The sequence below is a fragment of the Perca fluviatilis genome, chromosome 8 (assembly GCF_010015445.1).
Source record: "Perca fluviatilis chromosome 8, GENO_Pfluv_1.0, whole genome shotgun sequence".
Taxonomy (NCBI): Eukaryota; Metazoa; Chordata; class Actinopteri; order Perciformes; family Percidae; genus Perca; species Perca fluviatilis.
Window position 1 is genome coordinate 41124327 of NC_053119.1, and position 23533 is coordinate 41147859.

The 23533-nt window shown below is 39.6% G+C and overlaps 1 protein-coding gene and 1 pseudogene across 3 annotated transcripts in view; both read left to right on the forward strand.

The window, feature by feature from the left end:
• The first annotated feature begins 769 nt into the window (after positions 1-769).
• LOC120564762 lies at positions 770-14448 on the forward strand (annotated as a pseudogene).
• Positions 14449-15312: 864 nt separating this feature from the next.
• wwp2 (WW domain containing E3 ubiquitin protein ligase 2) overlaps positions 15313-23533 on the forward strand; it is a 54810-nt gene continuing 46589 nt past the window's right edge. For 2 of the 3 annotated variants that reach the window (XM_039809998.1, XM_039810000.1), the window contains exons 1-4: positions 15313-15384; positions 16994-17075; positions 21235-21391; positions 21907-22028. In XM_039809998.1, the coding sequence (XP_039665932.1) occupies positions 17006-17075; positions 21235-21391; positions 21907-22028 (349 nt within the window). In that variant the 5' untranslated portion in view covers positions 15313-15384; positions 16994-17005. Of the gene's footprint in view, positions 15385-15855; positions 15946-16993; positions 17076-21234; positions 21392-21906; positions 22029-23533 lie in introns of those variants that run through there. The other variant, XM_039809999.1, reaches the window with a different exon arrangement.

Consider the following 23533-nt stretch of genomic DNA (forward strand, 5'->3'; position numbering starts at 1 on the left):
AATCTCTAAGGCCTCTATTTTCTTCTTCTCTTTTCTTTCCTTTTCCGAGCTCCGGACTTGTGCTGACCGGACATTTTGAGCGTACTGAACTTCAAATCAAGTGACAATATCAAATTTTGATCAGTGGCCAAACCATTTTTATGTTGGGGGTGGGGGTGGGGTTCTTGACCACCATTTCCAGGACAATTAGGAAGAAAACAAATAAAACGCTTTTATGTAATTCAAATATTATGCTACATATTTTTTTCCACAAATAGGCCTATTTAAAAAAAAGATTTTTAATTCTTCCATAATTTAATGAGGGCCCAGTTCTGGGCCCCCCACCCTACTGTGGGCCCGGGACAACAGACCCGTTTGTCCCCCCCTATCGGCGGGCGTGATAATGAGCCATTATTTACATGGATTTGCTACACCATAAAACATCAAAATAGGATTAAAATAAAAAGTACATTTCTACAAATGGATGAAAAAAGATACACAAAATAAATGTAGTGGTCTGATTCATTGTTTTGTTTTTTTGCGTTGCACAAAAGCGAATTTTCTTCAAGGAAGCTTTTATTTTGAATGTTCAGAGAAGAGGCGATATTTTTATTCTACTGGGCTTCAAGTGCGACACTGTCTGACCAGATCGCATTCCCGGATGGAGGCAGAACATCTGTGTGTGTGCCGTATGTTATCTATGTGTGTTTATATCCGGACAGTAATAAGCAGTAGATGGTGTGATATATAACTTTCCTCTCGACTTGTCAGGACTGTGTTTCTGCGGGAAATGACAAGGTAAGCTGTTGTATGTCGTTAGGGGAGGTCAGGCCGAGTTGCATTTAGATTTCTGGCAATTTAAAGCTTAATTCATTCGCAGCAAATGTAACATAACACATTAAAATCACACAATATGGGTTCTAAATAAGTCCAAGCAGTTATTTCATTCGGCGTACGTGTATCCTACCAAGCAACAATAAAAACACAAATACACCCCAGCTATATTATTGTGATGTTACGAGTACCACCATACATTCTATGGGTACCACCCACATGGTGTATCCGTGTGAAAAATGTAGTTGCAATAACAAAAACTCAAGGATGGTTTTTCATTCAAGATATGGCATATTATTGGAAAGCATGCAAGCCGAATTTACCCAATATACATTCGAACTTTTGCAGCTTGCCCAAAAAGCATGGTGAAAGAAAAAGATAATGATGGGAATTTCTACATTTTGGAATTGGCTGTATTAATGTAAAATGTTTCTCATTTCTTTTTCTTTTTTTAATAATTTTTCTTTTTAACATCTTTTAATATGAACAGTTGTGGGAAGAGCAACCGTACAGAAATGGTTTTCTGTCATTTGAAACTATAACTCACACAAAGTCTGACCTTATGGGCTTGACATACTCAGACCACTTTGTCCAAGTTTTGTAAAACATGTCTCTTTGTGACCTGAGAGTAAATGAAAGTTTTTCCATAATGTAGATTTCTTGGATTATGTTGATCCACTCTTCGATGGTCGGAAGGTCCGGTTTCAACCATTTCCTGGTTATGGTTTTCTTACTCGCTGCCAGTAATGTCCAAAGCAACCTCTTGTCCTTATTTCTCCAGTTGTTAACATCCACGTTGACCAAATACACATTTTCAAAATTGCAAAGTATTTTACTACCAAATGTATGATTAATATGTTCACATATTTGTGACCAATAAGGGCTTAACAATGGGCAGACCCAGAAAATGTGGAAATGATTGGCTCCTGAGAACCCACAGAGCATGTTTCTCATTTCTATGTGTTTAAGTTCTCCCCTATCCTGCCATTGCACCAGGTATTTGGAACAGATAATGTACCTGAGATAGAGTGAAAGAAACCAAACATTTATTGAAGTTTTATACAGTTTAATACGATTAGTTTTTTTCCCTCTAAGATAAAGGAGATGATAGCTATTATCTTAATATTTCATGTTTCGATCTGGTAAGACGTGATAAAGATATGTTATCTCACAACAAAGTATATGATAAACCTATTTCTGTTTTCCCTAAAGTGAATTCAACCAATCAAATCTCCGAATGTACCCCTGCTGTGGAGGAGCCCTCTGACTCAGAGATGGCTGCGATGAGGAAGAGGTTTTCCTCCGTCTGCTCCTCTTCCTCGGCTGAAGATGACAGTGCAGGCCTCTATGACAGCGTTCCCATTTCGGCTGCTGATCTACCCAGTGAACAAGAACATGCCTGTGCAGCTCTGCTCTGGTAAGCTCCATCACTTTTCATAGCTGCCCAGTGGCAGACTCAAGACATGAAATGTGGAGGAAGTATTCAGATATTTTATATCAATCAATCAATCAATCAATTTTAATTGTTGTCAGTCACGTGAAATCATATAAAACTACAATTTCAGTGAAATGTCAGTTCTTTCAATTTATGCATTAATTAAAACACAGGAAAGGGATCTTAATACTACACTGGATGATGAGGAGTGGGACAGAATCTGTAGGAATATTAAAACTATGTCACGCAATGTGAGGGTGCGACTCATTCAGTTCCAGATTATGCATCTCTGCTATTGGACTTCCTCCAGATTTAAACTTTAAGGTATTTTACTGTGAATAGACAGTTTCTTACTGTCTTATTTTAATTTACAGCAATATACTGGCTGCAGTGTAATTCCCACCTTTTCCTTTATTTTCCTAAAATGCATTGGTATTAACAGTTAATTAATACCTGTCATCTGTAACATTCGCAGATAGTGCTGTAATATTATTATTTTTACCCAGAATGCATTGCTATTTACAGTATGCTCCTGTTTAACATTAAAACAGTAAGATACTGTGAGATGGACTTGTTTACAGTGTAGGTTGTTGTCCTGGATATTGTATAGTATCTGCTGCAGGTAAACATCCATCTACAGGGGGAATATCTGATTAAAGGTGCAGTCACACTGGAATTGGAAAAAGGTCAATAAATGAAAAAATAAGCCTCATGCATGATGATGACTATTAACAGTCTCTCTGTCCAGTTGTCATCGTGCCCAAGACTCTTTGCTGAGCTCCAACAGCAGCTTCACCGGCTACAGAGGCATCCTCAACTGGATCATCATTCTCCTGGTCAGTTTCCTCCCTCTCCTCCTCTTGGTCTTATGATACATGTTCATCAGAGTTACCAAACATGTACTTTCAATTTAAGAACCTAGGACTAATTAACGGATGGTGTTTTGATGTTCTGATTTGCAGGTCCTGACTCATGCTCACTTGTTCTTGGAGAATTTCATACAGTGAGTATATATATATATATATATATATATATATATATATATATATATATATATATATATATATATACACCCATGCATACCTTATACAAATATATTTTTACTTGAATTTGATCAACTTTTACATCCTCAATTCCAAATGCCCACACATACTCACAGTATTATAATCTGATATTAGCTTCTAATTTTATTCTTATTAAAATCATATATATATATAAAAGTCATAAGAGAGTAGAAAGAGATGGTGAAAGTTCAGTCATTATCATTTAAACAGTTCCACAAAAAAAAAAAAATCAAAGCCCACTTACTGACTTTTCTGGAGCTTTCAACTGCATGTCACAGTCTTTATCAGCAGATGGAACTGCAAAAGTTGTTTTCTAGTAAAACTCATTTGGGGGGAAATTCAGTCAAAAACTCAAAAAGTGGACCTTGAGTTAAGACTTTTTTTTGTCAAACCATATACAATTTTCCATATGTATCTATTTTGTTTCTTCCCCCTGACAGACATGGCTTTTTGATAGATGTCAAAAAGGTCTTGGAGCATCTGATTGAAGACAACTGCAACTGGCCATCTGTAAACCTCATATTAGGTGAGGAACTATTTTAGATAGAACTGCAGCACAAGTACCAATAGCCCAAATTACATTAGATCTACTTTTAGTTAAAAGAGCACTTCAACCATTTATATTGCGCTGTTGTACCATTGTCAGACTCGTGATGGACAGGCTTAACTTTTTTTTTTTTATAAAAATCTATGCAGCAGAACAAGAGATATCTTTTTTATAGTTAGTGCCTACATCACCCACAATGCAACTAGACCATGCTCACAAAAAAGCCTGTTTCCACATGTCTTTACTATTTATAGCCTCTTTTCAACAACAACTTTGGACCATGTTTCAAATGCAACACATACAGTAAAGTTCCTATTGTTACAGGTGACCCCTCTCAGCCCATGTCTTGCTGTCTCATTGGCTGTAGCTCCCTGACAGACTGGAATGTTTCTACGAGACACCAGCGAGCGTCTTTGATCAGTTTACACGTCGATTTGTGAGCGCCGAGTCAACGCTGAATTGTCTCTGATCTGGGGCTTTTGTCAGGGAGCTATAAAAACTGTCGCTAAGTGGAAAATCAGGTCTAAAGTTGTGTAGCGTGAACTAGGCGTTAGCTTGTCATTGTGAATTAACAAAACATCTGTATTTCTTTTCAGCTGCCAATATGTTTGCCATTACAGCTTTGCTCCTCGAGAGGTCTCAGGAAAAGGTGAGACTGGTGCATTTTCTTTGTCTCTTTCATTTCGATAAAGGCTGTTCTGATTTATTTAATGCATCAACAAGCGATTTGTTGATCTGTATCTTGGTGGCATATTGAAATCCTTTGAGGATGTGATCATTTGGAATCTCTAGGTCTCAATATTTTACATATTTGCAACTTCTCCATCTGTAAGTGGAGATTTTTGGATCCAGTTATTCAGCCCCCAAACACCAGAATGTAAAGATAAGGTGTTGTTGAAATATGGAAGGCTTCTGGGTATTATTCTATGCTTATGTAGAACCTGGGGGATGGAGCCTGGACAGCCCTCAAGAAGACATGGGAAAGGGATCTTAATACACTGGATGATGAGGAGTGGGACAGAATCTGTAGGAATATTAAAACTATGTCATGTGATGTGAGGGTGCGGCCTCATTCAGTTAGATTATACATCGCTTCTATTGGACTTCTATTGGACTCCCTTCACATTTAGACTTGGTTTGAAAGACACACCAAATTGTTATGTAATGTAATGTAAAACAGAGGACGGCCAATTACTACATGTCCTATGGTCCTGTGATAAGGTGACAGGAATTTTGGATCAGGATACTGTACATGATTACCTTTGTCGGATCACAAAAAAAACAAGCATTTGTCAGTTATAATAATTATCATAGAAAGGTCAGCACTTGTGTTCCATTTACTTCTGTCAGGGTATGCTGTCCCCCACCAACGGTCATCGTTTGCATCTCACAAATCTGGGCTTGCTGCTGCTATTTCCTGCTGCAGTCATTGTACATGAGCATACAATATCGACAGGTAACTGTAACTATGCTTTAAACGTGTGCATCATTATCATCATCATCTCATATTTTCTGTACATAAATACAGTAACAAAAAAACAGCTAATGGATATCACTTTTTTCTGCTTGTTTCAGCAAATGATATGTGACAGCATTTTTGACATCTTGAAAAGTTGCCATCATCGGTACATTTTGCAGTAAAGTTCTGTTAGACCTGTTTGTCTGGACTGAAGAGTTAAAAAAAGACAGTGACCTTTCCAGCCTACAGGCACGGTTGTTTCAGAGCCCTGACACATTTTATTTTTGTAATGTCCTGAATGATGTTGCACCATTGCTGGGATGTTTCTGTTTTTTTGTCCACCAGGTGGAGCGTTCTTCTCTCTCTGGTTCTACACTGCTCTGGGGATGAAGCTGTATTCATACCAGGAAACTAATCGCTGGTACCGACAGGCTCATTTAACTGATGCAGGTATTTTTTCAACACCAGAATTTGTACGTTGTGTGTGTGTGTGTGTGTGTGTTGTGTGTGTGTGTGTGTGTGTGTGTGTGTGTGTGTTTGTGTGTGTATGTACGTATATATGCATGTGTGTGTATGTTTATGTATGTATATATATATATATATATATATATATAAATGAAGTTGTAAGTTGTGATTTAATTTCAGAACAAAAACTGCTCCAAAAACTAGTGCTTTTTATATCTGTGTGTTTACAGAGAGGGACAACAATGTTTCTGTTGCACAAAAAGCCCACAAGGAGGAGCTTACTTTCCAAGGTGAAACTGCTCATCATTCATAAGATGATACTTTTGATTTCTTCACGTTAACTTGCAGTGATGCCTCTGTGACTCTGTTTTTCTTTTTTCAGATCTTTATTATTTCCTATTTGCCCCTACCCTGTGCTACCAGAAAGACTTCCCATGTACCCCTAAGGTCCGCATCAATAAGCTACTGCACAGGCTGCTGGAAATGGTGAGCAGTGGCAACCGTTATTACTGAGGGCTTGATGCACTTTTAAGATCTACACAGAGCTTTCGCCGTGGCCTACATAAGGGGCCTGAAGTTTCTACTTGTGCGTTGGTGTGTGAGTCAATCTCTTTAAGAGAATAGCAGGGCCGGGGTGTGTGTGTGCGTGGGGAGTGTGTGGTAGAGCGAGTGGGAGAGTGGCTTGGATCATCTTCAGAGTGAGTAGTGACTCTAGAGTCCTAGTGAGAGAACCAAAGAGTCTCCCCTGTTCTTTCTGACCACGGTGGGAGATCTGGAGCAGGAGAAGTTAACCCTCTCCTTGATCTCATGTTGTTGATGGAGAAGGAGAACCAGGAAACGAGTCGGGGGAAATGCAACGCTACCATACCACGGCCGAGCGGCGTGCGTTGCTGCGACGTGTTATTACATTTTTTGAGAGGTGCACGTCAGGCTACTGCGTATGGTAGGGAGACAGAAACTACGCACTGTTAGCCTCGTGAGACCGTCCTGATCTGGCGAGCTCCAATTTTCTACTCGCAGATCAGTCTGGCATCTTGAGATAGAGAAAATTTGGAGCCGTTTGCCAAACGACCGACCAATCAGCATTGGTTTTGAGGCGGGTTAAGGTGTGACACAACGAGAAGCGACTGTTCAGTCTAAACAACATTCCATGGATGAGATGAGCGTAGCTATCAGGCAAGTTTTATCCGAATTAGAAAGTATTCCTTCATTGAAAGAAGAGCAAAAAACGGCACTGGAGGCTTTTCTCGGAGGAAAAGATGTTTTTGCTCTTCACCAACATAGGTGGTGATAGACAGATGTTTTATCCAATCAGCTAACCAGGATTTTCGCCCCTTCCCAAAAGTTCTCCAACGGAAAGTTCCCAGATGGATATCTGGATGGGAAGCGATCCATCTGGTGGAGTCAGGCTAACGCAGTATAGCTTTAAAATGCCGAAATAAAAACAAATTAAACAAAGAAATAAAGTGAAATACAATACACATTGTTGTTGTATTTCCTTTTGTATGTATGCATTTGCTGCATTATAATTAAATGAAAAGCATATGTAAAAATATCAATTATTTAGCTTGGGGTGTGATTGGAACGTTGATTGTTTTTCATTGTGGCATGGACAGTGCGCCTCCAGCTTAAAAAAAAAAAAGAAAAGCTCTCAATTTATTCAACTATTAATGACGAAAAGTTAAATAATTGTCCTTTTAACAGATGTTTTCTATTCAGTTATGACAGTAAATGCATTGACATACATATGCAGTAACTATGCATATTGTATTTCACTGTATTTCTTTCTTTCTTTCTTTCTTTATTTTGTAGGCATTTAATCTTCCATAATTGTTTATACTGCTGAAATAATGTAACTCACAACCCTTAATTGGTAAAAAACAAAAAGTAGAAAATTGAACTGTCTAAATTAACTGCATAAGATTAACTCAATTGCCTTGTATTTGCATCTCAATGTCTGTATGCGTAAATGATCCATAGCTCTATGTATAATTAACAAGTTTGAAGAGGTTCTATATGTTTGTCATGGACACAGCAAGAAGCAGTTTTAACATGACCTTTGATTGATGCAGTGGATATATTTTGAAAGGAGACAGATATAGTTGTGTCCAGATATCATGTAGATGTCATGGATGAAAACAATACAGCTTGTTAATTGTGGCATTTTCTACCTTCAGGTGACCGTTATCCAGATCATGGTTGGAATTGTGCAGCAGGTACAGCAGCTGGTTAAAGGTCTTCCTGTATTATACAATATGTTACTGTGTAGTATCAATATTAGCAATGTACTAGTACACAATTACGGATCTACTTGTTGTATAGTGTATTGTAACGTTGTATGTCATGTATGTGTGATCTGAAGTGTAGTATACTGTACACGTTGTGTCTGAATCGCAAGTGCATATATCATGTTCTGAATAGGTACAAATGTCTACGTACATACAGTACATGTGTACAGTAGCAGATACTGTACCCGATATGAGAAAACACTGGTACATTGTGCAGTGATGGAATACTCAAGTGCTGGACTCAGACTCAAGTCCGACTCAAGTCCGACTCAAGTCCGACTCAAGTCGCTATTCTCTGGACTCGTGACTCGACTTGGACTTGCGCACTGAAGACTTGGACCAGGGCACTCGAGCATTCATGAAATAGGACTCGGAAGTTGGATGAAGTTTCTGACTACTTTCATGTGTAATAGGCAGTGATGGAGTACTCCAGTCCTGGACTCAGACTCGAGTTTGACTTGAGTCGCTAATATGTGGACTCGTGACTCGACTCAGACTCTTCTTTGGTGACTCGGACTTGGACTTGGACTCGGACTCAGACTTGAACTCAAGACTTGACTTGGACTCGACAGTTGGTGACTCGACTACAACACTGACATTGAGTATGTTTACATGCACACCAATATTCCACTATTATTCCAAATATGACAATATTCAGAATTTGATACAGGTCATGTAAACAGCTTATTCTGGTTGAGTATTATGAATAAGGCCATTTTCCGATTAAGATGTGAGATATTCTGGTATTATTCAGGTTTTAGAGGCATTCTTTGAACATGTATACAGCGCATTCAGAATATGCATCTCAATCAATTCATGCCCAGTTTACGGCCTCCTGCCTGTTTACGGCTCATGATCAGCTCTCTGCGTTGCTATGGTTACTCTACACAAACCAACCAGCCAACAGTTTTCAGGCTGCAGACCCGATAAGAAGGAGAAACACAGCTACTTTTAAACATTATCAAAGACTTGGAAATCAACAGGTTTTTAGATATGTGCACACATCACTATGCTGACATTTTCAAGAAGCTGGTTGAAGGAATGAAAGAGGGACGCTGTGTTCACACGGTCCAACAAGTCCTCCACCGCAGAGAAACTTTGACAAAATCTTCCTCCGTCCTCAGAGTTATTGCAGGGGGGCCTCCAAATTATTGTAAAAGTTTTTTCAGCACAGAATAATACTTTGCACGTCTATAATGTGAGAAAGGTGCTTCTGAGGGGATAAGTAGGACGGAAGTTGCAACTCCCGCACGCTGTCTAACTTGCTAAAAATAAATTCAGTAGTAGGCAACGTTTGGGTACTAGACCTTCATCTGGATGAAGGGAGTTCCTTTGATACTTTTGAAAGATTTTCAGAAAATAAAAATTTCTTAACATGAATCCAAGATATTATTAGCAAATATAAATCAGCCTGTTTGTGTAAAACACATTGATGATAGGCTTACTGGCCAATACTGTAGGTTAGTTAGTCATCCACAGATACAGGTCATCCTAAAGAGTCACTGTGTCACATGTATGTTTAATATTAAAACATGATTTATGAAATCATACCAACAACTTTTTATTATAGCTTAGTTTTCTATGCAGTAAACAATTTATGTATAAAGGCTTTAGGCTTTTATTGTAAGCCCAGTTTAATATGCAACTTCATTTTATAAAATATGTAGTAGGGGGTCCCCGCTCCGTCTCTCTCTAGATAAGGGGCCCTTGGCTTAAAAAACGTTGAAGAGGTGTAATCTTTTAGGCGGTACTATACTAAATACATTTTCTTTTTTTCCTCTCAGTGGATTGAACCCATCTTCCAGAGATCAGAAAACTCCTTCTCTGTGAGTGAAGCAGAATCCTTCTTAATTGTAAATATTAGAGCAAACACTGCATCCACATCTGTGGAATTAACTTTTTTAAATAAATCTTATACATAGAGTATGGACATCACTATGAGAGTGGAGCACCTGGTGGGACTGGTGGTGAGTGATTTTTATTTATTTTAACATTTTTACATTCTATTGACTGTTGGTGATACATTTATTTGGATTTTCCCAGAACTATAAAGCACTGAGCCAATGTACACTGTAAAAAAATGTATTCCATTTAATTTTACAGATTTTTCCTGTGTTTTTTTAAAACTAAGAAAATATCAAAACATTACATAAAGAGACTGTGAATGTACATGTCTATTGTAAAAGAACATGATTTGTATTTTTAAAAGAAAGTCATTTTTTGCACCCCAGCTGGAATATTATTGTTTTTTCCACTTTGTTTTACAGTGTAATATGTCAGCATGCAATCATGTAGAGTAGACAGATGTATTCTCTGTGAAGAAAGTAGTCCCAGATGGTGGCGATGATAACAAGTATACGGAGCGGGAGGAGGAGCATGTTTGGGCATGATAATTACAGATAAAAGTTTCATTTTACATGACCCAATAATAGAGATAGAGATAGCAGAGATAACTGTTAAATGGTATGTTGGTATGGTAACATATTTTCTTGTCAGGCACCAACCCATTTCCTCTGGCTCCTCTTCTTCTTCTTGAGTCACTCCTACCTGAATTTCTGTGCAGAACTGCTGCGCTTCGGTGATCGTCATTTTTATGGCGACTGGTGGTCAGTTGCACAAAAACAATTTCTGCACATTGTGTTTTTTTTGCTCATTTTGCGCTGACTCATGGCCTTTCACCTTTCATTTACAGGAACGCTACAACTCTGATCACTTTTTGGCAGAATTGGAATATTCCCTTTCAGAAATGGTGTCACAGGTATTATGAAACATGCCTCAAGTTTCACTGAAATGACTCGACTGCCAAATAATTTCCCCTGACTTTTGCTTTCATCTCTTATTTGTCTCCACTGTTCCACTGGTGTGAAGACATGTATACACTCGGCTGGTGGAAAAGAACGTGCCCCCATTACAGGCAGAGTTACTGGTCTTCCTGATGTCAGCTGCTCTTTTAGAGGTACAGTCTGATATTGCATTAAACGCTCTTTAACTAAACACATGAATCACTACTAGTTTGGTAGCAGAGATAGGTAGCTGAGAAGACAGTCACTCACAAGACTATCTGAGTAGATTTGCATAGACCCAATACCGTTAATTTGAATAAAGTGTGAACTCTGCTGGAGATGGCTCTGGCTCCTAAACCAAACGTCTCACTAAGGGCCTCTTTACAGTCGCCGCACCCGACCTGTCGCGCGCCAATGTGACGTCAAAATGACGTAGATCTCGCTGGCACATCAGGATTTAAAGTGCGCGACCAGAGGTCCGGATGCCAGGACTCTCAGAACGACTGCAAGTCTCTCTTCTTCTAGTCCGTAGAAATAGCAAAGTCGGTAGCCTTTCCTCATTAGCGCCACCTCTGTTCAGGAGAAGACTGCAGCTAGTGTCGCGACCACCATGTGCCAGCATAAATAGTTACGGCGCTCCCATGACGTCACATTGTTGTGCGACAGGTCAGGAACGGCGAGTATACCGCTCGCTTAAGCTTTTAACAGGAAAGAGGATATCAAGATAAAATAAGACTAAAACTGTTCAAAGCATTCATTTATTTGTATTAAATTTTTGTTGGCACATACAAACATCATTTATACAGATTACAGCAGTGGAAAAAGAGGGTCAGAGGCTACAAGTCATTTTTGCAGTAAAGAGATAATAGGGCCATTGGCGCAAACAAACAATGCAATAATAACCTGCTGCGATGGTTTTGTCCTCTCTTCTACACAGTATTTGATTGCTCTGCCTCTGCATAGCTGTCGTCTGTGGATATTCCTCATGATGCTATTTGAGGTGAGAACCAGTGGCAGCTGGGGATATTTACCTGGATGGGGCTACTGGCTCTGAGGGCTTCTGCATACACATTTGCAATGTTAATGTCCAGCTTAGTGCACTTGACTTTAACTTGAATGTTACCAGAAAAGCAACTAACTCCATCCAACAGCTCAGCTTGGCTACTTAATCTATTTATCTCTTTTCTTACTAAACAAAGGGATCCACGAGAAAACACCTTGGATTTACTGTAATAGATGTTTTTATAATAACTATGTATAAATGACAACGTAAAATACATTGTGACAATGTGAAAAATTGGTCACTTGTGGTGATGAACCTACAGTGAATTATCACTTAATATCTGCATCTGCCCTCAGCTTTACGGAGCTTTACAGTGACTTTCAGCTCATCATTCAGCTGTCCGGCCCACAACGTCACGAGCACTGCTCTCATAGTGTCAGCAGGCAGCTGTTTTCAGAGAAAAAAACTGTGAAAACCCAATGTACACTACCTGCTCAGCAGCAAACAGCAGATAAACAAAGTTAGCTACAAGGTTTGTTTGTCATGATCATGAAATCCTCTTGAAATTCTTTATTGGGAATGATCCCTCGAGATGAGCCCATCTTGTTTACAAGGGGGTCCTCAACAACATATAATTGCAAAAGTGTTGGGAGTAACGTGTTACAAAAGTAATGCAATTACAGTAATGTATTTCTTTTTGCTGTAACGCAGTAATATATATATCCGTACGTGTCTTTTCTGCCCCTCCAACTTCAAGCTATAGTGTGTAGTTTCTGTCGCCCCCATGAGGAATTCTAAGTAATGACAACAAAACTGTCAGCGTGTCCACATGATACAAACCTTCAGTACACGTTTATCTGTGTTTTAAGCCCCCAATTTCTGCTCTAGGATTAGGCAATGGTTATGGTTAGGTTTGGGTTAAAACGCAGTGCCCAGGATGGTGTGTAAAAAACACTTAAAGAACTCCTTAAAAAGCCGGGATCGGTTATATAAAAGCTATTAAAAAGACAGCCAGATATTAAAAGGTTAGGGTTAGGTGTCTTGAAGTCAACAGTCGCAGCGCTGCCTGTAAGGAGACGTTGGGGGCTTAAAACAATATCGAACTCAGTGCACCGCCCACCCCCCCTCCTCCACCCAGTTGCTAGTAGCCAAGGAGGACACGGAGGATTAAAAAAACATGATGGACTCTTCAAAAGAGGTCATTATCTTCACTTGAGTTTCTGCGTGGGAAAGTCACCGTACGCCACAACCTTCTGAACATAGCCATACTGAGAAACCCAGAGAGAGTTGTGTGGAGCTGATAGTCTTAATTAGCTTTGTAGCAACTCATTTGGCAATGGCTTGAATGGAACAGATGTTCATTAATATCAAAACGTTATGCACTAAAGCTTTAACATGTACTATAGGCTGGGCATAATGAGAACCTTTATTAAATCACATTGTGTCTTCTCTTTCTAGCTTCTGGTTGCAGTATTCCTCACAAACTATTTCCAGGGAAACTATGGCAACGGCTTAGTGTGGCTGTGTCTGCTGCTGGGCCCTCTTCTGGCTGTGATCACCTACTTTCACGACCACTACATCAGCTTCCATCGCCACCACTATCAGTCCTCATCTTTACCCTTGACATCAGACCATCGTCTTCCCAGCGCAGTTTTCCTGCAGACGCACTGATCAAGGAGAAAGGGTCTGAAAGAAATTGTATTTACAAGCAGACCAAGATGATACCGCTGTGATCCAAAGCTCAGTGAAGTCGACTCATGTCTCTCCAAGGATCTATTTTGATGTCTGGAAATCTTTTGGGAGTTATCATCCACAACCTGTATCCAGTTCAGCAATATATACTGTATATATACTGAACAAAATTATAAACGCAACACTTTTGTTTTTGCCCCGATTTTTCATGAGCTGAACTCAAAGATCTAAGACTTTTTCTATGTACACAAAAGGCTTATTTCTCTAAAATATTGTTCATAAGTCTGTCTAAATCTGTGTTAGTGAGCACTTCTCCTTTGCCAAGATAATTCATCCACCTCACAGGTGTGGCATATCAAGATGCTGATTAGACAGCAGGATTATTGCACAGGTGTTAGGGTTAGGGTTAGGATTCATCCATGAAGATAGCACCTCTCCAAAGTGCCAGACGCCATCGAATGTGGGCATTTGCCCACTCAAGTCGGTTACGAGAGAGAGAGAGAGAGAGAGAGAGGGATGAACCCTAACTCTAGAAAAAGTCACAAATGCATTAAAAAAATCCATACAGCCTGAAGCACATTGGACAAGGCTAGGTGCTAGCTACTAAAACTAAAACATTATTCATTATGTGTTTACATTTATTAATCAGAGCATACACAAAAATCAGCAGGGGGAGGTGTGTAGAAACAGCAGTTTACACCGGTTTGCAGCTGTCTTTCTTGTTGTCGAAGGGTTGGGGGGGGGTTGCGAACACCAACCTCAAAAAGGTTGACAACCATTCGTGTAGCCTCATAAATTGACCTATTGCTGAAAAAAGAGTACTGCTTGCAAATGTTCTTACTACATATATTTGTACATAATGTTAATGTAATAAACAACTGATTCAGTATTGCTTAGCCTAAACTTGTACGTCTGAATATTGTTAAATATTGAATGTCACCGAATATTAAACTGCAACATGGTAAGGCTGCAGCAGTCTCCGCCACAGAGTTAGAAAGTAAAGGTCCCTGTTATCATGAAGTGAGTCAGCAGCACAGAAGACGTTGCTGCTTACACACTGCTGTGCTAACATGTGGTTAAAGGGCTCTAGTTCATCTAAGTTTACCGTAAGTTTCATGGACATGACCCAATCAGGAAATACAAGGAATGATTGTACCTCATGGTTCAATGAGTCTAAGTGTGGAGTGATTTAAAGCATGTGTTCCAGCCAAGTAACGTCTGCATAGGCCGTAATTATAGTCTAATCATCTGGCTTGTTATTTAATCATAGTGAACGATTTACTTCTTCAGTTGTGCAGCCTGACCATACTCCAGCGCTGACACAGTGCTATAGAGATAGGTCTGGCAATGCAAGACTAGATTCAAAACAACGGTCTGTTACCGTTACATTTGGTCATAGCTGAATGGGGAAGGGGGCAGAGCTGGGGGTAGGTCTTCCCAGGAGATGGAAACCAAACCAGAGCTGGAATTTTGGTAATCTATCATTACATTTGTTTGGTTGAACTTTGGAGCTCACTTTTATATATATATATATATATATATATATATATATATATATATATATATATATATATATATATATATATACATATATATTAATTATATTGCAATTTCCATTGTATATTCTATTTTATCTGCATGTAAAGTAAAGCGTAACTGTATTGTGTATTTGAAATGAATAAAGTGATGATAATAATAGGTGATGATTATGATTATTGTGACCCACAATCCTTTGTGCAATGAAGAAGACCTACCCTGGGTCACGTGATATTGTCACTGAGGCGGAAATGAAAGTTCACTAGCGACAGGATAGCAGCGGACCTCAGCCTAAAAAGGTACGGGAAAGATTACGTTTAAGCCTAATTTGAGGGTGTTTTAACGGATATAACGTTTTCTGACATAAACCACGTAACTACCGATGTAGTTGTACTTGTTGTCAGGTGATTAGAACAGGTTTTAACGGCATGTCATTGTATAAAACCCCCCTACGAAGCTTGCTTGCTAACAGTTAGCTTTTTTTGGGGTGAAGTTAGACAGAATCTGCTACATCGGACCGGACGTGTCTGGACTTCCCCTTCAAAATAAAAGCCTCAGTGGTGGGACAACATGTATTGTGTGGTATACAGCATTGTGGAGAGCTATTTATTACCCTTTTCTTTTAGTAAAATGTTGTGTGTGGTTTCTTATGTGCATTGTATTAGTAGTAACACTTTATAACGTGACAGTGTTTGCCAGTTGAGTTGTAGTTTGGAGGAAATAAAGGACCGGAAGTCAATATTTTCTTTGCCTCGCTTGACAGTGATGCATAGAAATGCCTTGATCATCTTCCGTGTTTGTGTTTTGTGCGCAGCAGCCAAGGGTATTTAAATACGAGGACAATGAAATCTGTTTAGCAGGTACGGTTAAATGGTTATGAGTCTATATGAAGTTTTGCCTGCATCTACTGAGTAACGTTAGCGGATTTAGCTAACGCTGCGTAGCCGCAGGTCAGCTTGTTTCACAAGGTTGACGGGAGATGCTGTGCGCTTTTGTTGTTGTTGCTTCGAGCTGATTGTCTCCAGTCGGGGACAGACCCCGGCTGGTCTTTGGTTAACACAGCACGTCATAGTTGGCTTTTATTATGGCAGGGTCACATCTGACCATGCATCAGTGGGTTGCGTCTGGTCTTAGGCTGAGATTCCAACAGCAGTCACCTTGGTGGGGCAGCAAGTAACGTTACACTGATCACAAACCAGTTTTAGGGTTAGGGCCTTTTCTCAATATACAAAGTAAAGACAAATATTAACAATAGCTCCAGGCTAGAGTTTGCTGCTTATTGTCCTTGCATATGCAGTCCCCTCTTGCGTTCAGTCCAGAATGCTACATCTCTGACTTTGCTCAAGGTGATGGCGATGGTGATGGGGTCTAATGAAAGTCTTGATACTCTGATTTGATCTCCTGGCTACCTCATTTCGTCCTCTTTCTTTTCTTTCTTTCTTTTATTCCTTGGTTGGTTGTATATTCTAGTCTGTTGACTATGTGTTGAGGATCTCAGAAACGTTGATAAAAGGGGTTGGTGATGTAATGTAATGGATGCTGATGATGTTGTTGTTGATTATATTGTGTCAACTTTGTAGGCTGATGTGCACTTTTTCCTACCCTATGTAGGTTACCTTGACGCTGCTATCCATGCACCTTGTATTGGTATTTATTTGTCCCTGTACTGTTACGGTTGTGTCCCAGTTGGACTGTGTGTAGAACTTGTATGTATTTATGTGTTTATACTTGCTGCACACCTAATCGCCCTTCGGGGACACAAATAAAGTTGAAGGTGAAGTTGATGGGGACCACATTTCTGCTTTTATTAAAATGTATTTGGCCCAGCTGCTAAATATACATATATACGTTGTATTTTTTAAAAAGGCTTGTTGTAATGTTGTGTGTGTGTGTGTTGTTGTGTTTCAGAGCTGTGAGGTCATGGCAGCTGCCAGCGTGAGCAGACCTGGCGTTGCCCAGACCACTGAAAAGTCTCAGTTGATCTTGAAAGGTAATGATCTTGTTTTTTGTCATCTCCTTGACTAATTGAGACAGAGTTTTCCCCCCAGAAAAGTTGTTTAGCCCGGTGGCGAGTGTCTTTTTTTCGATGGCCCGGTTGGGGCCAGTCACAGAGCGTTAATGTAAAGCCCAATAGTTTCTGTGATAACACACACACACACACACACACACACACACTACTTGGCACTGTATCTGGATTGAAAACACAAATGTCCATTAGTTGGATTGGATATCAAACAGGTTTTTACCCGTCCACCTCCCTAGTACAAAGCCTGTGTAATCTCCGATTGTGTGAGAAGAATTCACAGCAAGCCAGTGGGCGCGTTGAGGAAAGTCCTTATGGCTTGTGCAAAAACCAGAAGAAAAAATGAACATCCGAGATTGAAGAGGAAGGGAGATTTACACGGAGACGGCAATGAAAATGTCGAGGTGTCCTTGGGCAAGACATTGTGTGAATGTGTGTGAATGTTTATCTGTTGAGCCGGTGGCACCTTGTATTGTGCTGTAGTCTCAGCCACCAGTATTTGTGTGTGTGAATGGGGCGAACGGTACCTGTTGTGTAGAGTGCTTTGAGTGGCCGCTCAGACTAGAAAAGTGCTATGCAGTCTGCATTCTGGCCTTGCAGTTCTTCTGGTATAAGCTTTTCCATTTGGGTATGGCAAATGGGAGAAAATAAAATAAAAAATGTGGTATTGAACAGGTTAAAAGTGTTCAGTGTGGGGGGCCTCTCTCAGGTCCTCAGGCACCATACATGAGGGATGATTACTCAGATTCTGATTTGAATACAGAGCCGCTTAGTTTTGTTTTTTAGATGGTAGAAGGCTGATCATCCGAACTTGCTTATTAACGTGTAGATCACGGTCTATGATTACTCCCAGATTTCTAGCTTCACTTAAGCTTTTAAGTGTGTCGAGTTACATTGATGGTTTTTGTGTCTGTTTGTCCTTAAAGCCTCGTTTACATTTAAACAGGCTAAATAAAGTACAGTGTGACTAAGGTCTTCCCTTTTCCTCTTTTCTACACTACCAATCTTATTTCACTCAATCATACTGTGTGTACAACCTCAGTGTCATTCACTGCTGATCATTTGAGCTCTGACTCACCACCTCATTTACCTCAGTATTGATATGCTCTCCACCACTGTTTAGTGTTCAACTTATCTCAACCCCTCCTACCCCCTCTCACTCATTGTCAAACCTACTTTCGATTCTTCCATTTCTGAGATTCTTCCACCTCTTACATACTTCTCCTCTTTAGAGGTCTGCTAATGTCTTGTCTGTGATAGGAAGGAGTACAGACAGAAGCCTTTCTCTCTGTCATCATTTATTTATTCATCCAACCAACCACCAGTCCTGATCAGACGCACCCTGAGAAACACTGCCAGGCTGTGTGTTCCTAAGTTTGCAATCCAGAAGTGATTCAGGATGAACAAATCGGCTCTCATTTGACTGACACATGCTGTAACAAGATTCTCAGCAGGCCTACAAGAATTCAGAGCTACTAAGCCTGTCTTAGCCCAGCTGTAGGCTTTTACCAGAGTTGCAGAGCTTCCAATAGTGCTGCAATTTAGTGAAACATCACGAAATGTAGAGAGGTGTATTCAGAAAGGGTCAGAGAGTGTCATCAGTTCTCTGTAGGAAGCCACACATGCATGAAAACACTACATACACAAACAACACGACATTGTGCCACGTTTTTCCTGCTCTTCTCTCCCGGGAACTTTGCATGTTATTAACAGGATAAATCCTACACTCACATCTCAACTACATAGTTGTCTCAAAAGAAATATCAAAGGTGAGAGCTTTGTGTATAAATTAAGGAATTAATCAGGAAGTTTCATTTCACACACATATAACAACAACAGCAGGTGTACAACTTGTTTGGTGCATATTCTTTTTTAGGTTGTTACAGCTCAACTGGTGAGAACACTAAAAATCATTAACCTGTAGTATTTTTAGGCTGCAGAAGCTCTCTGTTGTAGGCATTGAAAGTCCTTGATAAGTCATGCAACGTTCCACCAGGCCTGCAGTGTGAACACTTCCCTCCTTTGTCCACATACAAGTTTTATGGCTGGTATTAGTTAACGTTGAGGCCCCGTCGTGACAATTAAATTATTTTCCTGGACCCCAGTCTCATGTAAATGAAAGTTGTACCACAGATGTTTGGTTTCTTGCTTCCACTAGATGGCGATGTTTCTATTTGCCTATTTGCTTGCCTTTCCAGCAACACTCAAGTTGCATCCAAAATCCATACAACATACTAATTATAAGCAGGTTTTGAGTAGTAAAGTGTACCTAAAACAATCAGTATTTTCCCACAAGGCAATGCACTCTTTTTGTTTAGCTTAATAGGCAGTGGCATTTTAAAGTTGCGGTTTGATTGATATCTGAAGGTGGAAGTATTGTATAATTCCCTGTTAGTATAGAACAGTATAGTATGTTGACATCTTTTATACAAACTGCAGAAAAGGTATACTATAGAGACAGTGACGCTGACACAAGCAAAATATTCAATATCTAATTCTGACTGAATTAACAGATTATTGTTGGCGATTGGTATCCTCCCAGTGAACTGCAAAAAAGTTAAGGACTTGATGGAATACGATCCCTAGCCCCTGCAGTCGTCATGTCCGAGTGTCCTTGGGCAAGACACTGATTCCCAAATTGCTCCTGATGCTGCGCCGTCGATGTGTGAATGGAATGAAATGTAATGTAATGTAACTTGTGGAACAAGAAGAAGAAAAAGAAGTAAACAAGCTGATGGATAACTATCTGAAAACATTTTTAAATGTTTAAAATGTGTCATGAAGTACACAGTCATTAAAAAAAAAAAAATTGAGCCGAGAGAGGTTTTTGCTTTCTTCTGGTATATGAGGCTTTGATAACAGTACGTTATATTGTGTCACAAAGCTGACCTTTAGCACCTAACAAAATAACTACTTGAGATGTGAAAGTGAAAAGATTTCAGAGGTAGATGGTACAGCAAGGCACAGACCAGCAAAATGGCAACAAATTATATTTTCCTGCTTTGCAGATTCCAAACAGTCTTTGTACTGTTGTCTTTGTATTAGACTGTTCCTAATTGTTTTTACCTATGAACTCATGACAATGGCAGAGGAATCGGGTCCCGACATAGTCCTGAGGTTCCCTTTCACACATGTAGCACACAACAGGAGATTATCCAAGTCAGCTGGATTCTGACATTCTGGAAACACGTTTGGTTTAGACGAGGGATGGGCGCTGTGTAGGGCGTACAGCCGACAGGACATGCCGTGGATTATGCTGACTGATTTGGACATTTGTGCTCTCACATGCAGCTCTGCTGGGTAATGTCTAGATAATTTCAGGTTTGCAGTGCATGCATGAAAGGGGCTTATCACATACACACAGACAGACACACAAATATAGCAACTGATCATAAGACTGAAAATATAGACCCATTTTGCTTTTTTGAATGAGGATACAGTTGTGACAGATCTCTTGTCGTCTGGCAGTTTGTTCCAGAGTAGCAGACTAATTTAAAGCACCTTCAGTTGCTGTAGATAACTACCACCTAATAACATGGGGTCTGACTGGATTGTAGTCAGTGACCAAGGCAGAAGTGCTTTAAAGACATTGATTGTCTAAAATTCTTTTTTAAAAGATTCCTTATTTTACTTTGAGGCACTTAAGTATTTAAAGTCTTACGTGAGGATCCTGTCTGCTGTGTTGTGGATAAGCTGGTTTGTTTCCTCTGTTAGATACTTAAATTAAAGGCTTTCTGCCAATGACCTAATTGTAGGGTCCCAATCTCAGTGGTTGGCACAGAGGTGGACAGCATGTAATTTAAAAGAAATTGTGGATGAGGTGTTGGTGATATGAAAGGTAAACCTTTGACCTGTAAGACACACATGAAATAAAAATACATTTCAATTTTATTGTGGTTGGACTGTGACCACAGTCACACAGTGTGTATCTAAGTATATTCAGTTCTATCCTTTTCTTTGTGACACTCTGGCCAACTCTAACTATATTTTGTCCTTTTTCAATAGATGAACCAGTTTTACAAAAAAACACATTTTACAATTCTAATATATTCTAACTGTTTTTTGTTTGTGTGTGTGTGTGTGTGTGTCTGTTTGTGTCTGTTTGTGCGCTTGTGCGCATGTTCAGTGGTTTCAGCGAAGCCCCAGTCTCCCAAGCTGCCAAACCGTCACTCACGACTTAGCTCCTTTGTCGAGGTGACTGCAGACGGCCTGTCCAGTGAAACCAAAAAAACAGGCAAACGCAGTGGACACCTCGAACTGCAGTGGAATGAAGACCTCACCCTGTGAGAAAAACACCATTACACACACACACACACACACACACACACACACACACACACACACACACACACACACACACACACACACACACAGTACTTAAACAAATGCCTGAGAGAATAAGAAGGTTTGGAGTTTGCTTTTAAATAATATTGTATGTATTAATAATATATTATTTAATATTATCTTATAATACTTTTATTTTTATTCATAATGTTTTTTTTTTTAAATGATTTTTGATTTATTATGTGCCATTGTTTCTTTGCCACTGTATCTTATTATAATGCATTTTGTTAAAAAAAATACACACACACACACACAGTACTTAAACAAGTAGAAGTGCTGTACCTGGGAGTTCAGCTGTTTCAGCTGTAAAAATTGTAGTTTATTAAAAGTGAAACTCAGTTCATTTAAAACCTTCCCTAAGGTGAGACCGATTGGATGAATCTACTGACGTGCAGTATTTGTTGTGTTTTTTGATGATGTGCGTTAACCGGCCATGTTGCCTTGTGTTTCCCAGTAATGTGACACCCCAGAGTCGTCTGGATCTGAAGCTGTGGAGCTGCCACACCCTGAGGAAGGAGCTACTGGGCAGCGCCACCATAGACCTGTTGGACACACTGCGCACACACGATGGCAAGAGTAAGTACACACAGGAAAAACATTAGAAAATATTATGATATATTTCTCCACAGTGTTTAATATGGCATAACCTCACTTTTAGAACCAGAATCAGCCTTAATGGCAACTAGCTTGTAAATATGACAGGGTCATGTTATACAGTAATTCCTGTATTCCAACTATTGGTTGTTGAGGATCACCTTCACACTCCACAAATCAACCGACTGATAGCAAAGGATACACCTACTGCGTTTCTCAACCACATTGGGAGAAGTCTTTGAGTCTGTTGAGGAGGATTAGGGCCGTTCTTTTTCAGTCTTCGGGGGATCCGGCCTCTGAATTTGGACACAGTTTTAGTCTTAAAGTGAAAGTCAATCTTAAAATAAACTTGATCAGTTAATTATCGAAATACTTTGTCTGAAACTAGTCAGCCTAAACTGTAGGGCTATCCTCTATTTAAAGAAATTCTTAGTCGACTAACACTCATACAATTCACTCAATCGATTAGTTTTTTTCGTAAGATCTGTAAAACTGGTTTCTCCACAAAGAATCATGCAAAAACATCACTTTAAATCTTGTGTTTTACCAGAGATGGGCTTGTATGTTGCTTGAAAAAAAGTCATTCAGCATGAAAAAGCATAAAAAAAAATTACTAATGGACTAAATAAATGTTAATCGACTAATCTAAATGACCGATTAGTTGACGTATTGACTAACTCTGTTACTGCTCAGTGTTTCCTCTGTGTTGATTTGACCGTGGCGGCCCCCCACGGCAACATTTCTGCCCCCCACGGTATCAGAAATAGGGCTGCATTGTTAGAGTGCATGTCGGAGAACGTTTGTATTTTAGGGGCATTATTTACATGCTGAAGTAGTTACACTGCATTAAGATAATGTAATTAATAGAGGGTTTATTGTTATTTGCTACAGAATGCTTAGCCTGTATGTCGAGATCAAAGTTGGCCTATATAGTAACTCAAAAAATACAGTTCAATCACAACTGAAAATATGCCTCATTGTGTGTGTGAATAGAGGTGAATAAATACATTAGTTTGTGTTGCAGCAAAGTGTCAGTTCCGTTTCATGGGGTGGGAGGGTGTTCAGACCTGCCCACACTGCTAAAGAAAATCCTAAAGGAAACACTGCTGCTTATAACCAATAAGGTGGAATTGTAGGACAGATATTATCACATATGTCCAGCAGTGACCATATTCTGGAGGTCTGCCACCCTGTAAATGTTTTATCTTTGGAGTAATGAAAGCCCTGATAATATTCTTCAGGAGAATTCCCTCCATTTCCTGAGCTTCAGTGACTCACTCAGGTTTCCTATGGAAATCTAATGATTCTTTCAAAATGGTGACTAACCTGGAGAAATCATGCTTTTCTAACTAACTGGTACACTGACTGGCTGGCAGCTGTCTAGTTCGTTGGAGGAGATTGAGCAATACAATGTATTGTCCATCGGGGTCCATTGCTTAAACCTGCCAAGATTGAATTTCCCATTATATGCCACCAACCTTAAAAGA